At 47.2% G+C, this 16166-nt stretch overlaps 1 protein-coding gene across 1 annotated transcript; it reads right to left on the bottom strand.

The window, feature by feature from the left end:
* Positions 1–1360: 1360 nt before the first annotated feature.
* On the bottom strand, positions 1361–14514 carry SFPQ (splicing factor proline and glutamine rich). Its single transcript, XM_038757858.1, is given in 11 exon segments — positions 1361–1837; positions 4246–4364; positions 4452–4500; positions 5039–5156; positions 5330–5414; positions 5878–6074; positions 6262–6357; positions 6490–6791; positions 7208–7396; positions 13671–13988; positions 13990–14514. Coding segments are annotated over 11 exon segments (2028 nt in total). The 5' UTR covers positions 14407–14514; the 3' UTR covers positions 1361–1699.
* Positions 14515–16166: the final 1652 nt, after the last annotated feature.

Below are 16166 nucleotides of genomic sequence, written 5' to 3'. Positions count from 1 at the left end.
CAATTGAGATGACCTTCCACAATTAGTACATTTCCCTTTATAAAAGGAACCACCTGATGATCTGTACTTTATACTCTCCAGTACTTAGGCAAATTGCAAGACTAAAGCTCCAGCCTACTGTTAAAGAGGGCTGTGAGTTGCACTTTTTCCAATTAGCACCAGGACAGGGGACGGGGAGGGCAACAGAAATAGCTGGAGCAGGGTTTCCAGTTTGTACAGTCACATACAACTGAAAACAGAGCCCAACTGTGCACAATGACCTTACCTACCGGGAGCCGGGCAGGTCACTCACACCTTTGCATGCGACACTGGGAAATCCAGTTCCCAGCATGTTCCTCAACAAGCAATGCAGGGGATGACCTACTATATCATAGCAAGTCTGAGGAGTTCAGTGAAGTTGAAAATTATGACAACACCTCCAAAATACTCTTCTTCAAAAGCCACGGGGGAAGAGTTATTTGTACTCTGTAGCATGAGCTACTGTTCTCCTGATGGAAAATGTCACCTCCTGCTAAAATCCCAAATGGCAGCTAAAAAAACATGAGCAATCTATGGTCCAGTAAGTTTGAGTATGTACACCCCTGAATAATCACTCATAATAGTCTCAAGGCTCAGAAGAGGGCTTAATCTCTGCTAGACTTGAAGGTTCAACTAGGTTGACTATTCCTACCCCATAAGTAGTACAGAAGTACTCCACAGAAGTAGCACAAGGAGTTGAAAGGTAGAGTACATATTTAGAAAGGCACTCCCCTGTGTTTCAGCTCTAGGACCTTCCCTTTATTCTCAGTTGGTTAATTAACCCAAGCTAGATTGTTTTTGTACCCATCTAGAAGTAATGCATAAAAAGTTTTCAATTTTAACAGTCCTTTAATTTGGGAAGTAGGAGTCAATACAAGCCATTCTGAAGGATTTGAAGACTTGGGGGGAAAAAGACGACCTTTCCACTTTTCCGCTTTAGCTTTTAAAGCTTTCAAGCACAGCGAAAGCCAGGTGGCTTTGTAAAAAAACAAAAACAACCAAAAACAGTCATCACCCCTCCCAACCCACCCACTCACTGATAGCTATAACCTCCATAATCATGGAATCACTGCGGGAAAATGTACAATTTGGCTCACTTTACATCACTCAACAAGATTCTACTTGCTTCTCACTGCTGTATATTTTTAGTGCTCAGCAAGTCAGTTGCCACTGCAATTATTTCTTCAAGCTAGGAGCATTTGGAGAAGGAATTGCCTTGCCTTAATGCTGCCCCCTCCTCCCCGCAACTTGTCAATAGGCTTTCAGAGGCTCAGATTCTTGTCTGCTTTTTAAAGGTGTGATAGATATCAAGCCTATTGTACACATGAATGGCAAAGGTGGATTAAAAAAACGGCAGCTACTTTTTCTATTTATTTGAAGCACAGTAAAAAAAAAATTGGTACACTTTGGGAATTCAGTGGCACATGGTACACTGCCATAACGTTGGGGACGTTACACATCAAAAGAAGAGCTAGGATTCCTTTTCTTTTTTTTTTTTGAAACACTGCATTACATAATTAACTGTACTTGCCCAAACAGACCGTTTACAAATATTAGGTCAAAGAAGTTTCTAACATCCATAAAAATGTAGCTTTCTTACTAAAATGCAAGAATTAAAAAGGTTGGTGTCTAAACAAGAAGAGACAAAAACAAACTGGAATGGAAGCCTAGAGAGCGAATCTTAAAATCGGGGCTTTTTGCTTGGGCCTTCATATTCTTCTCTGCCTCTACCATATCCTGCTGGAGTTCCAGGCCCCATTCCTCTAGGGCCCTGGCCACCCACGGGTCCCGCACCTCCCTGCCCAAAGCGCTCAGTACGCTATTGGCACAGTATCAACAGTTCATTATAAGTAGTTGAGGTCCATGTGTGTTAAGTAAATATTTTTAGGAGGTTCCGTAGTCAACGTTCGTCGATACAATCACCATTGAGTCGATCCACAGGTACCGGGAACATAGAAAGGAAAAAAGGGTAATTGGAAGATTAGTTTACGGTCATACATGCCTTGAGGTATGTTCCCACTTGATCCACTCTCATACACCTGTTTCAAAGAACAGATCTTCCCTGTAATGCTGAAAAATGTAGGCATTAGTGCAGCAGATGTGAACACCCGTTCCACGGTTGAGTCTTTGGCAATTTTGACACTGAGTGAACCCAGTGCAAGACTTTGCCAACTCTTACTTGAGATTTTAAAATTCCCAGTAAGGCTAAGCGGAAGGAGTCAATTCACTCAGATACAACTTGATATGAAAAAACTACTCACCAGTTAGTGGCATGTGCTGTATTAGAGGCCTGGTGTTTTTCAAGATGGGCTTTAAGACAGATCATCTGCTGACTAGGAGGCAGATGTCTTAAAAGGCTGAAAAGTTATGATATAATGCTACTGGACTACAAAAAAGAAAAAGCAAAAGAAACTGATGGGTTTAAAATACTTTAACCTGACCAGAGTAACTTGAGAAAAAGCTTTATGCCAAATAATCTCACTTGCACTGACTTCAGAGCTACCACTAAGTACGAGAAGCAAAACTGTTTCACAATACTGTTTTGCAGTATTTGAAATTAACTGAACCCACAAGGAGTAATGGTGCACCCCATAAACACCCCACCTTCTCCCCCAGTTTTTAGCAAGTCCATTCTAAGACTTTTGCTGTGATTACGAGACTTATGGGAGGTCCCCCCTACAGCACAACAAACTTGAACTGCAATAAAGCAGCAATTTCACTACAGGTACTTCTAGACTCTAAAATGCAACGGTAAATGTACCCAACTGTAGCTTTCTACAGTTATGTGAGCACAGGAACCTATATTACCTTTAGAACTCCATTTCAAATGCTACCCCACACAAAGGAGAAAGAGTAGAACATGGTGGTTTTTGACCTCACACAACAGCCAAAGATACTGGAGAATTACTTAGCTAGCTACGATGTTCCAAACTAATTCAGGTGTACAAGCCAGTCAAGGTTTTCTGGCTTTTCACGCTTAACCTGAATTTAAACTTCAAGTGTCTGCAGAAGCTTAATCCCAGGAAGTGTAGGTCAGGGACACAATGGGTGCTAAATGGATCTACGTGGGGAACCAGATCTAGTCCCTGGGACTTTAGGCAATTGGCTGTAGCATGAAGCTTTTCAAGTGGTACATTTGACTTCAGATCTCACATGTACCAGCTCAGATTTTAACTAAAGCAACTAAGATATGTAGAACTAGGCTCGGATGACCTGAGGGTTCAGCTGAAGTAGGAGGAGTCTCACGCTCAAATTATCTCATCAACAGTGACTGTGAATAAGAAGGCTTTAAACTAAACTGACATGAGGACCAGTATTGTTTCTCAATAAAAACCGATGCCAGTGAGCTACGGCAGCTCACCATATTAAGCCAAAGGCCTTTAAACAGTAATCTGAGAGCCACTCATCGGGTTAGAAAAATCAACCTATGCCCCACTGCCCCCCTCCAATTATTTCCTGAATAAGAATGGTAAAGGTCTTATGCAATCACTCAAACCAGCTCACTTGTTCTTCCCAAGGATTCTTAGGCTATCAGTACCACAAAAGCATGACAGCATCAAAAGGGATCCAATCCAGTGCATACGATTAGTATGCCAAGTGTGCTGTAGTCTTTTTATTTATTCAACCCCCAAACCAGAGAGCTGAGCTACGAGGCTGCTGCTGTCCCTACAGGCAGCGCCCAACAAGTGAGGAACGACGACTCGGAACAAAGTAGCAGAATTCCCTAGTCGGAGGATAGAAGCCACAGTGAATCTAGGTAAGAGTCCTGGAATACTTAAAACATGCCTAGTGCTACACACTGGATAATAGGTTCGTACTTATGGCAAACAGCAGCGTAAGGAATGCTATAGTTTGCCATTTGATTACTCCCAAGTGGAGAGAGAGTAATCTGGTGCCCTGGCTAACATTCCAGTTGGTATTTCTGCTCAAAAGTGCTTTCTTTCTCTGGCAGCATGATGCAGCGCTCCAAACCCACTTAGTGCCGGAAGTACCCTAATATTCGTGACAGCATGATTCTGTATTCCTTATTGGCAGCCATATCACCAGCTGTCTAGATTACCGTTCTGACCAAGCTAAGGCTAAGTCGCCACACTTGTCTTCAGTAGCACTGTTTATACACAACAGGGGGAAAGCAAGACTCCATGGCAAAGCGCCAACTACTTCTTTTAAATGGTAAAAATGAGAATTTCCATTGTACTACGTCAAGTCACCCACAGGATACATTACCATGTCACTTCCCATCATGGAACCAGTCATGGCTGTTGGTGGAACTCCAGGGTTGGCTTCATAGCCTATGCCACCACCTCCCAAAGGTGGGAATTTCTGGCCTCCTGAACCATAGGGATCTATCAAACAAACACAGACAAATTTTACTTGGACCAACAGCCAGTTAACTTAAAAACCATAAATACTAGAATTTCCTTTGTCTTTACCTCCCATGTTCATCGCTCCTCCGCCACCCATTCTCATGTCTCTTTCTCTCTGTAAAATAACAGAACATACTTATATACTACCTGCTACAGCAAAGGCACAAATAGTTCAACTAAACACAAAGCACCCTTAATGTAGTACACTGGTCTGATATAAAAATGTCCTCAACACTTACAACAGCATTTGATGTACGTACTTAAATATCATAAGCACAGTGACTACAAAGATGCTGAACTACACCCACTGCTATTTCACAAAACCAATCTATCCAAGGAAATAAAGTCAACACATTCATTGAGAGCACTCATTTTGATCATCCGAGACTCCTTTCAGTCTCCTGCCTAACTGCCTTTCCATTACCACCTCTCCAAGGAGCATACTGGTTCAAAGCAAGTGAAGGCAGTTTCCAAGTCGTCAACTTTTGTTATGAGATGTAAGAAGCTAAAGGCTAGTTTGACAGGTCTAGAGTCACCAGTGGATTTCAGTTATTACTATACACCCAGCATCCAGATATAGAGGTAACTCTGAATTACTAGAAAGCTTTTACTAACTAGGCCCCCAGAGCGAAATTATCCATCTCAAAACTTACTGGATCCATATAGCCCATCCGACTGTAACTTTCTTCTCTTTGGCGCCTCATCTGTTCTTCCATTTCACGTTGGCGTATCATCATCTCCTCTTCCCTTCTACGTCGCTCCTCCTCTTGTCTGAGAGGAATTTAAACAGATCAGTTGTAAAGGTCTTTCGATTGAAAAAGCTTAACAGACAGATCATTTGGGTGGGGGAAAGGGATTTTTTTTTTTTGATGGCAAATGGGACATTCAGAACATGAGGAAAAATGAACATGATGAGAACACTCAGCTGCAACCTCTAATCCTACCTCAGCTGCATTTCTTTGCGTTTCTGCATTTCTTGATTATGAAGTTCCTCCATTCGTCTGAGTTCTTCCTGGCGCCTCATAAGATCTGTACATTTGAAAGGGATATTTTACATCAGCATTTCTGGGTGTTTACTATTTCTCAAAAATCTACCAATGGAATTTATGAAGTGTTTGTGTGCTCAACACTGAACTAGCACTCAGGGTGGGAGGGCACAATAGACTTAGTACACCTAATGCCTTGATTTTTATGTAGCACTTATTTTTCACAATACTCCCTTCATTTTTTCCCCTCACATTACCCCTGCAACGTAGGGGAAGGCAGATACTATTGTCCCCATTTACAGAAAAAGAAACAACCACAGAGCAGATTTTCCCAACCAAGGTCACAGGACAGTAGCAGAGTTGGGAACAGAAGAAGCTGAGTTGTTGCTCTTTCCATGAAATCCCCCAAGATCATGATTGCTGCCCTTAAGGGATTCATAACTTAGCAGCACTATCTGTAGTAAGACCAGAAGTGGGCTAAGGAAAACAAAGCTACGTGGACTGACCTTGGCGCAGAAGATTTGCTTGATGCTCATGATAAGCATCTTCCATTTCACTTTCGAGTTTGTCCTTGGCATCTTTCATGTTTTTCTCCACCTGATCCCTTTGCTGCTTTTCCATTTCATCTAATGACTTCCATCTCTGGGAATATTCAAACTCAAAGGTGCCATGCTGAGCAAAGCGCGGAGGGTTCTCCCGCTCCCTGAAAAGATTACAATTGGTTCACTTGCAGACTGAAAAGTACATTTCCTTCATGTGGCACTTCAAGAATTGAAACAGTCAAAAGATACAGAGGAGTTTCCAAGGGCAGGCAGTCCAGAAGATAGCTCCCATTATAAATATACCCACCACTTAAAAAAATAGGAATATCAAGAGATAGGTGTTCTTACTTTTGATACATAGGATTCTTCTGGGCAAGTTTTTCAGGAAGACCATCTTCATCGTCTAATTGTTCAAGGGGTTCTACAATAACTGGACGAGGGGTTCTGAGGAGGAAAAATAGTGTGTTAACTGCTTCGGTGATTCCAGTTCCCCCTAGAGTTCATTTCCTAGATTAATTATCACCAGTCACTTGTTACACTTAGCACGCTGAACATTTTTTAGAAAGGAAGACTTACGTCGTCAACAAGAAAACTCCTTCACTACACCGTTCAAATGCTTTTCTCGCAGCTGGCTTTGAAGCAAATTCAACGATGCCTCTTCCCGTTGATCTGCCACGATCATCCACGATTACAACAGCTCTTTCGATTGGCCCAAACTGGCTAAAAGCTTCCTCCAATAATTCATTGGATACGTAGGGCGAGAGGTTGCGCACAGATAAGGCAGCTGCGTGTGTGGCAAACCGAACACGAAGCTGCCGCCCTCTCATTGGAGTATCATCGAGCTCTGCCTTCGCAATTTCAGCTAATGCTCTAGATTCCTGAAAGTTGCATAAGAAGTCTAATTAAACACAAAGCTGTGACCCAATCACCATTTTCAACCCATAGTGCAGCCTTTTAGAAAAGTACTACCTTCTACCACTGGATCCTTTCATTTGCTTAAACAAACAAAACAAGTTGGTATACTAGTGGCCCACTCACGTGAGGGTCAAGTCAATTTATAAACTGAAGCAACGCTCACAACTTCAGTGCCAGTTTTTAGGCTACCGATGCCCTCACATGTGGCATCTACTGAGCTGATAAACATAAAAGTCTCTGAAAATTTTGAGGTCCAGTTAATGTTTACTCCTGCAAAGCTTGGTTTACAGCCAACATTCAACGAACACCACTCTGGGCAGTGGTGGTACAAAAGTTATGGATTTCTTGCACTTCCACATACTCCGAGAAGCACACCCACCAGTTTAATGAAGCCAAATCCTTTGCCCTTATTAATGAAGACTTCTCCAGGCTCTCCATATTTTGCAAACAATCTTTTGAAGTCTTCATCGGTAATGTCGGCGGGAAGGTTCCCAACAAAGAGCCGGCATCGCTGGGTGTAAGTTTTTTCACCAGGCCGCCTCAAGAGAGACAAGTTGGCTTTAAAGCCCTGTAGAAAAATGAGGAAAAGCAAGGCAAGTAAACCTCATGCTCAGGATCGCTGGACACCAGTCCTCCAACACAGTACACATGCTAACACTTATGCCTGCTGCAAGAGAGTTCCCTCAGACTGAGATACATATGCCTTAAGTACTTGATATGCTTCCCATAGCACTTAAGTACATCCTTACATTCTGTCATTTCTCCTGTGTAATTTATTCTAATGCCTTCCCTGACCCTAGACTGCAAGAACCTTGTGGACAGAGATCATGTGTACTATCTCAATGGATTAATCAATCTTATTTACAGAGTGCTTACTGTGTGCAGTGCACTGTACCAAGCCCTTGGGATAGTGCTATACAAATGAGCTGGAAAACACATTCCATGCCCACAGTGAGTGTATTTAGAGTACATTTCATCTTTCCAAGTGCTCCACAAAGCACAGGCTTGAAACCTACTGAATCCTGCATCACCCCTCCCACCCCAAAAGTAAGCTTTGACTGAACGTATCTACCAAGTGTGTTGTACAGTACTCTCCCAGGTGCTTTATTTCAGGGCTCTGCAACCCAGAAGCACTCAATAAAAAAAAACAACACTGACATTGATCCACATCTCTGCAGTTTCCAAAGGTTTATTGCCATGCTTTCTCCGGGTATAGTGTCCATTAACTCCAGTCCTCTACCAAGCACTTCAAACAGTGCTCTGCACGCAGTAAGGGCTCAGTGCAACTGATTGACCTACATCACTGATGTTACTCCAAGGGTTTAACTCCACACTTTCTCCAGGGATAATGTCCACTAACTCTAGTCTTCTCCCAAGTGCTTAACACAGTGCTCTGCATACAGAAAGAGCTGAATACGACTGATGACCTCGCAACACTGACATTTCTCCAAGACTACTTCCACGGTCTCTCCCGGGACAGTGTCCACTAACTCTAATCTTCTCCCAAACGCTTACCCCAGTACTCTGTACACAGTAAGCGTTCAATACAATCAACTGACCCACATCACTTAAGTTTCTCCAAGGGTTTACCTTCACGGTCTCTCCAAGGACAGTGTCCACTAACTCTGGTCTTCTCCCAAGTGCTCAGCACAGTACTCCACACACAGTAAGAACTCAATACAACGTGCTGACCCTTATCACTGAGATCTCTCCAAGAATGATCTCTCTGGTGATATTGCCCACTAACTCGTCTTCACCCAAGCACTTACCACAGTGTTCTGCACATGGTAAGCGCTCAATAAATACGACCGACTTGCACCACCGAGGTTTCTCCAAGAGTTTCTCTCCACGCTCTCCCCGGGGATAGGGTCCACTAACTCCAGTCTTCTCCCAAGCACTTAGACCAGTGCTCTGCACATGGTGGGCGCTTTTAAAAACCCACGGCAGACGGCTTCCTCCCACACGGCAGCGGGGATCCTCTAAAGAGGCTTTCCCCTCAGCCCTCCCCGTGGCTCAGTGGCAAGAGCCCGGGCTTGGGAGCCAAAGGTCATGGATTCTAACCCCAGCTCTGCCATTGGCCCGCTGTGTGACTCTGGGCAAGTCACTTCATTGGGTCTCAGTTCCCTCATCTGTAAAATGGGGATGAAGACTGAGAAGCAGCGTGGCTCATCGGAAAGAACACGGGCTTTGGAATCAGAGGTCAGGGATTCAAATCCCGACTCTGCCAATTGTCAGCTGTGTGACTTTGGGCAAGTCACTTCACTGGGCCTCAGTTCCCTCATTTGTAAAATGGCAGTTAACGACGGTATTTATTAAGCACTTACTATGTGTAAAGCACCGTTCTGAGTGCTGCGGGGGACACAAGGTGATCACGTTGTCCCACGTGGGGCTCACAGTCTTAATCCCCATTTTACAAATGAGGTAACTGAGGCTCAGGGAAAGTGAAGTGACTTTCCCAAGGTCACACAGCAGACATGTGAGGGAGCCGGGATTAGAACCCATGACCTCTGACTCCCAAGCCCGGGCTCTTTCCACTGAGCCACAATATGCTTCTCTAAGCAGGTTAGGACAGCCCCCCGTGGGACAACCTGATCACCTTGCATTCATTCAATCGTATTTAATGAGCGCTTACTGCGTGCAGAGCACTGTATTAAGCGCTTGGGAAGTGCATATGCACACGTTTGTGCATATTTATTACTCTATGTACTTGTATATATTTATTCCATTTACTTCATTTTGTTAATGTTATGTTGTCTGTCTCCCCCTTCTAGACTGTGAGCCTGCTGTTGGTTAGGGACCGTCTTTTTATGTTGCCCACCTGTACTTCCCAAGAGCTTAGTACAGTGCTCCGAACACAGTAAACGCTCAAGAAATACGACTGATTGATCGTCTCTATGTTGCCAACCTGTACTTCCCAAGCTCTTAGTACAGTGCTCCGCACACAGTAAGCACTCAATACGATTGATCGTCTCTACATGTTGCCAACCTGTACTTCCCAAGCGCTTAGTACAGTGCTCCGCACGCAGTAAGCGCTCAATAAATACGACTGAATGAATAAAAGTTGGCAATACAGAGACGCTCCCTACCAAACATCTAGAAACCTAGAAGTCTTATATCCCCCCAGCGTTTAGAACAGTAAGTGCTCAATACGATTGATTGACCGTCTCTATATATTGCCAACCTGTCCTTCCCAAGCGCTTACTACAGTGCTCCGCACACAGTAAGCGCTCAATAAATACGATTGAATGAATGAAAGTTGGCAAGATACAGAGACGGTCCCTACCCAACATCTAGAAACCTAGAAGTCTTATATCCCCCCCAGCGTTTAGAACAGTAAGCGCTCAATAAATACGATTGATTGATTGACCGTCTCAACATGTTGCCAACCTGTACTTCCCAAGCACCTAGGACAGTGGTCCGCACACAGTAAGCGTTCAATAAATACGACTGAATGAATGAAAGTTGGCAAGATACAGAGACGGTCCCTACCCAACATCTAGAAGCCTAGAAGTCTTATATCCCCCCCACCCCCCGGCGTTTAGAACAGTAAGCGCTCAATAAATACGATTGATCGATTGACCGTCTCTATATGTTGCCAACCTGTACTTCCCAAGCGTTTAGTAGTGTTCCGCACACAGTAAGCGCTCAATACGACTGAATGAATGAAAGTTGGCAAGATACAGAGACGCTCCCTACCCAACATCTAGAAACCTAGAAATCTTATATCCCCCCCAGCATTTATAACAGTAAGCCCTCAATACAATTGATTGACCGTCTCTATACGTTGCCAACCTGTACTTCCCAAGTGCTTAGTACAGTGGTCCGCACACAGTAAGCGCTCAATAAATACGACTGAATGAATGAAAGTTGGCAAGATACAGAGACGGTCCCTACCCAACATCTAGAAGCCTAGAAGTCTTATATCCCCCTCAGCGTTTAAAACAGTAAGCGCTCAATAAATACGATTGATTGATCGATTGACCGTCTCCATATGTTGCCAACCTGTACTTCCCAAGCGCTTAGTAGTGCTCTGCACACAGTAAGCGCTCAATACGGTTGAATCAATGAAAGTTGGCAAGATACAGAGACGGTCCCTACCCAACATCTAGAAGCCTATAAGTCTTATATCCCCCCCCAGCGTTTAGAACAGTAAGCGCTCAATAAATACAATTGATTGATCGATTGACCGTCTCTATATGTTGCCAACCTGTACTTCCCAAGCGCTTAGTACAGTGGTCCGCACACAGTAAGTGCTCAATACGATTGATTGACCGTTATCTATATGTTGCCAACCTGTACTTCCCAGGCGCTTAGTACAGTGCTCCGCACACAGCAAGCGCTCAATAAATACGATTGAATGAATGAAAGTTGGCAAGATACAGAGACGGTCCCTACCCAACATCTAGAAGTCTTATATCCCCCCAGCGTTTAGAACAGTAAGCGCTCAATACGATTGATTGATTGACCGTCTCTATGTTGGCAACTTGTACTTCCCAAGCGCTTAGTACAGTGCTCCGCACACAGTAAGCGCTCAATAAATACGATTGAATGAATGATAGTTGGCAAGATAGAGACGCTCCCTACCCAACATGTAGAAACCTAGAAGTCTTATATCCCCCAGCGTTTAGAACAGTAAGCGCTCAACAAATACGATTGATTGACCGTCTCTATATGTTGCCAACCTGTACTTTCCCAAGCGCTCCGCACACAGTAAGCGCTCAATACGACTGATTGATCGTCTACATGTTGCCAACCTGTACTTCCCAAGCGCTTAGTACAGTGCTCTGCACAGTAACCGCTCAATACGATTGATTGACCGTCTCTATATGTTGCCAACCTGTACTTCCCAAGCTCTTAGTACTGTGCTCCGCACGCAGTAAGCGCTCAATAAATACGACTGACCGTCTCTATGTTGCCAACCTGTACTTCCCAAGCGCTTAGTACAGTGCTCTGCACACAGTAAGCGCTCAATAAATACGATTGATTGACCGTCTCTATATGTTGCCAACCTGTCCTTCCCAGGCTTAGTACAGTGCTCCGCACGCAGTAAGCGCTCAATAAATACGATTGACCGTCACTATGTTGCCAACCTGTAGTTCCCAAGCGCTTAGTACAGCGCTCCGCACACAGTAAGCGCACAATACGATTGATTGACTTACGGTCTCTATGTTGCCAACCTGTACTTCCCAAGCGCTTAAGTACAGTGCTCCGCACACAGTAAGCGCTCAATAAATACGATTGACTGACCGTCTCTATATGTTGCCAACCTGTAGTTCCCAAGCGCTTAATACAGCGCTCCGCACGCAGTAAGCGCTCAATAAATACGATTGACCGTCTCTATGTTGCCAACCTGTACTTCCCAAGCGCTTAGTACAGCGCTCCGCACACAGTAAGCGCTCAATAAATACGATTGATTGACCGTCTCCATATGTTGCCAACGTGTACTTCCCAAGCGCTTAGTACAGTGGTCCGCACACAATAAGCGCTCAATATGATTGATTGACCGTCTCTATATATTGCCAACCTGTACTTCCCAAGCGCTTAGTACAGCGCTCCGCACACAGTAAGCGCTCAATCAATACGACTGATTGACTGACCGCCTCTATACGTTGCCAACCTGTACTTCCCAAGCGCTTAGCACAGCGCTCCGCACACAGTGAGCGCTCAATCAATACGACTGAATGAATGAAAGCTGACAAGATACAGAGACGCTCCCTACCCAACATGTCGAAACCTAGAAGTCTTAAATCCCCCCCCCAGCGTTTAGAACAGTAAGCGCTCAATAAATACGATTGATTGACCGTCTCTATATGTTGCCAACCTGTACTTCCCAAGCGCTTGGGACAGCGCTCCGCACACAGTAAGCGCTCAGTAAATAGGATTGATTGATCGATTGACCGTCTCCATATGTTGACAACCTGTACTTCCCAAGCGCTTAGTAGTGCTCCGCTTGATTGAGTGAATTGAATGAATATATACTACATATATGTTTGTACTTATCTTTTTTACTCTATTTATTTATTTAATTTACTTGTACATATCTGTTCTATTTATTTTATTTTGTTAGCATGTTTGGTTTTGTTCTGTCTCTCCCTTTTAGACTGTGAGCCCACTGTTGGGTAGGGACTGTCTCTAGATGTTGCCAATTTGTACTTCCCAAGCGCTTAGTACAGTGCTCCGCACATAGTAAGCGCTCAATACGATTGATGATGGTGATGATGATGAATGAAAGTTGGCTCCCTACCCAACATCTAGAAACCTATAAGCCTTATATCCCCCCGGCGTTTAGAGCAGTGCTTTGCACATAGTAAGCGCTTAATAAATGCCATCACCACCATTAGGTGTGGGGCCACCGGATGACCCTGTATCCCCCTCCCCGGCGCCTAGAACGGTGCTGGGCACATAGTAAGGGCTTAAAGGCCATTATCGTTATTATTATTATTATAATTCAACCCGGTCTCTTGGCACATAATAAGGGCGTAAATGCCATTATCATTATTATTATTATAATTCAACTCGGTCTCTCGGCACATAGTAAGGGCGTAAATGCCATTATCGTTATTATTAATATAATTTAACTGGGCCTCTCCACACACCGCCATCTTCCGAACGCGCACGCGCGCGCGCGCCCCCCCCCGCCCCCCCCCCGTCGCAGTGCCGCAGGGAGAGAAAATGGCGGCGGGTCCTGAGGCGCCCCCCGCCCCACCATCGGCGGCGCCGACCAAAGCGCGGGCGGCGGGAGGCGGCCCGTCCGCGCATGCGCCTCCCCGACCCAGGCAAAATGGAGTCCGCGTGGACCTGCCCAGGGAGGGCGGCTGCCGCCATTTTAAGAGCCGACCTACCTCGGAGTCGGAGAGTTTTTCGTCGCCGCGGCCCCCCAGGCCGCCGGGGGCCGGGCCCTGGTGGTGCTGCGGGTGGTAGGGCGGGTGGTGCTGCCGGCCCCCGCCGCCGCCGCCCCGGTGCTGGGGCTTCGGGGGGCCGCCCGGAGACGTGAGGCCCGGACCGCCGGGCTTCGGCCCGCCAGGCATCTTCCCCGCCTTGGGCCCGCCGGGGCTCGGGCCGGGCTTCGGGACCCCGGGGGGCGGAGGGGGGGGGGCCGCCGGGCGGGGCGACGGGGGCGGCGGCTGCAGCAGCGGCAGCGGCGGCGGCGGCGACGACGGCCGGGGGCGGCGGAGGCCCCCCTGTCGGGGCGGCGGCGGCGGTAGCGCTGGGGCCCTGCGCGGCCGCGGGACCCCCGGCCGCCGCGGAGGCCGCGGGCGGCACCGGTCCCGCGGCGGGCGGCGCCGTCCCGGCCGCCGGGGAGGGACCGGCTCCCGGAGGGACCGCGGGCTTCGCCGGCTCGGGCGACTGCAGCTGCGGCTGAGGCTGCGGCGTGGGCGGCGTGGGCGGGATGGGCGGCTTGGGCCCGGCCTGGCCCGACACCGGCCCCAGGGGGCCCCGGTTCTGGTTGAGGCCCATGCCGGGCGGCGGGGAGCGGAAATCGTGGCTCAGGCCCCCGCCCCGGCCGCCGCCGCCCCCTCCTCGTCGGTGGAACCCGCCGCCGCCGCCGCCGCGGCTCCGGAACCGGTCCCGAGACATGTCCGCGATCAACGGGCGGGCGAGGCAGAGGCGCAGGAGCCGCTCGGGGAACGTGGAGGCCACCTTGCTGCCTTCAAAATGGCGGACGGCAGAGGGGGCGCGCCGCCTTTGTCCTCGCCTTATATACCCCGCCGCCTCGCCGCCAGGCCACGCCCCTCGTCGGGGCCTTGACGGACGGGCGCGGCGGCCAATCAGCGGCCCGCCCCGCCGGGGCCGCCGTTCCCGTCCTCCTTTGGGCGCAACTGGCTCGCCGAGGCCGGGGGCGGGGCGGGACGCCGGCCGTTGCTGGGTTTCCGAAGCGGCCAATGGGTGCGTAGGTGGACGGCCGTGATTGGCCAATGGGATTTGAATGCATCAATGGAAGGGAGGGGGCGCTGCTGCGTCGGGCTCTTCGCGGCTGACGACGGGTTCGGAGGCCCGCTGGTCGCTACCGAGCCCGCAGATCAATCAATCAATCAATCGTATTGATTGAGCGCTTACTGTGTGCAGAGCACTGGACTAAGCGCTTGGGAAGTACAAGGTGGCAACATCATCATCATCAGTCGTATTTATTGAGCGCTTACTGTGTGCAGAGCACTGGACTAAGCGCTTGGGAAGTACAAGGTGGCAACATCATCATCATCAATCGTATTGATTGAGCGCCTACTGTGTGCAGAGCACTGGACTAAGCGCTTGGGAAGTACAGGTTGGCAACATATAGAGACTGTCCCTACCCAACAGTGGGCTCACAGTCTGAAAGGGGGAGACGGAGAACAAAACCAAACAAAATAAATAGAATAGATATGTACAAGTAAAATAAATAGAGTAATAAATATGTACAAACATATATACATATATACAGGTGCTGTGGGGAAGGGAAGGAGGTAAGACGGGGGGATGGAGAGGGGGACGAGGGGGAGAGGAAGGAAGGGGCTCAGTCTGGGAAGGCCTCCTGGAGGAGGTGAGCTCTCAGTAGGGCCTTGAAGGGAGGAAGAGAGCTAGCTGGGCGGATGGGCAGAGGGAGGGCATTCCAGGCAGACGGTCCCTACCCAACAGTGGGCTCACAATCTAGAAGGGGGAAAGCGACACCTTTCGCAGGCTTCATCGTTTCCCAGGACGGAGAGCACCCAGATGTGGATTTATGCTCAGGCCCTTTCTTCTGTAGCCTCCCTCGGAAGAAAAGCTCGCTCTCTTACTCCCTTCAAGGCCCTACTGAGAGCTCACCTCCTCCAGGAGGCCTTCCCAGACTGAGCCCCCTCCTTCCTCTCCCCCTCGTCCCCCCCCCCCCCGTCTTCCCTGCTTCCCTTCCCCACAGCACCTGTATATATGTATATATGTCTGTACATATTTATTACTCTATTTATTTATTTTCCTTGTACATATCTATTCTATTTATTTTGTTAATGTGTTTGGTTTTGTTCTCTGTCTCCCCCTTCTAGACTGTGAGCCCACTGTTGGGTAGGGACTGTCTCTATATGTTTCCAACTTGTACTTCCCAAGAGCTTAGTACAGTGCTCTGCATACAGTAAGCGCTCAATAAATCATCATCATCAATTGTATTTATTGAGCGCTTACTATGTGCACAGCACTGTACTAAGCGCTTGGGAAGTGCAAATTGGCAACATATAGAGACAGTCCCTACCCAACAGTGGGCTCACAGTCTAAAAGGGGGAGACAGAGAACAAAACCAGACATACTAACAAAATAAAATAAATAGAATAGATATGTACAAGTAAAATAAATAAATAGAGTAATAAATATGTACAAACATATATACATAT

This window comes from Tachyglossus aculeatus, chromosome 16 (genome assembly GCF_015852505.1).
Source record: "Tachyglossus aculeatus isolate mTacAcu1 chromosome 16, mTacAcu1.pri, whole genome shotgun sequence".
NCBI classification, from domain to species: domain Eukaryota; kingdom Metazoa; phylum Chordata; class Mammalia; order Monotremata; family Tachyglossidae; genus Tachyglossus; species Tachyglossus aculeatus.
This window is presented reverse-complemented; position numbering and strand designations above follow the sequence as displayed.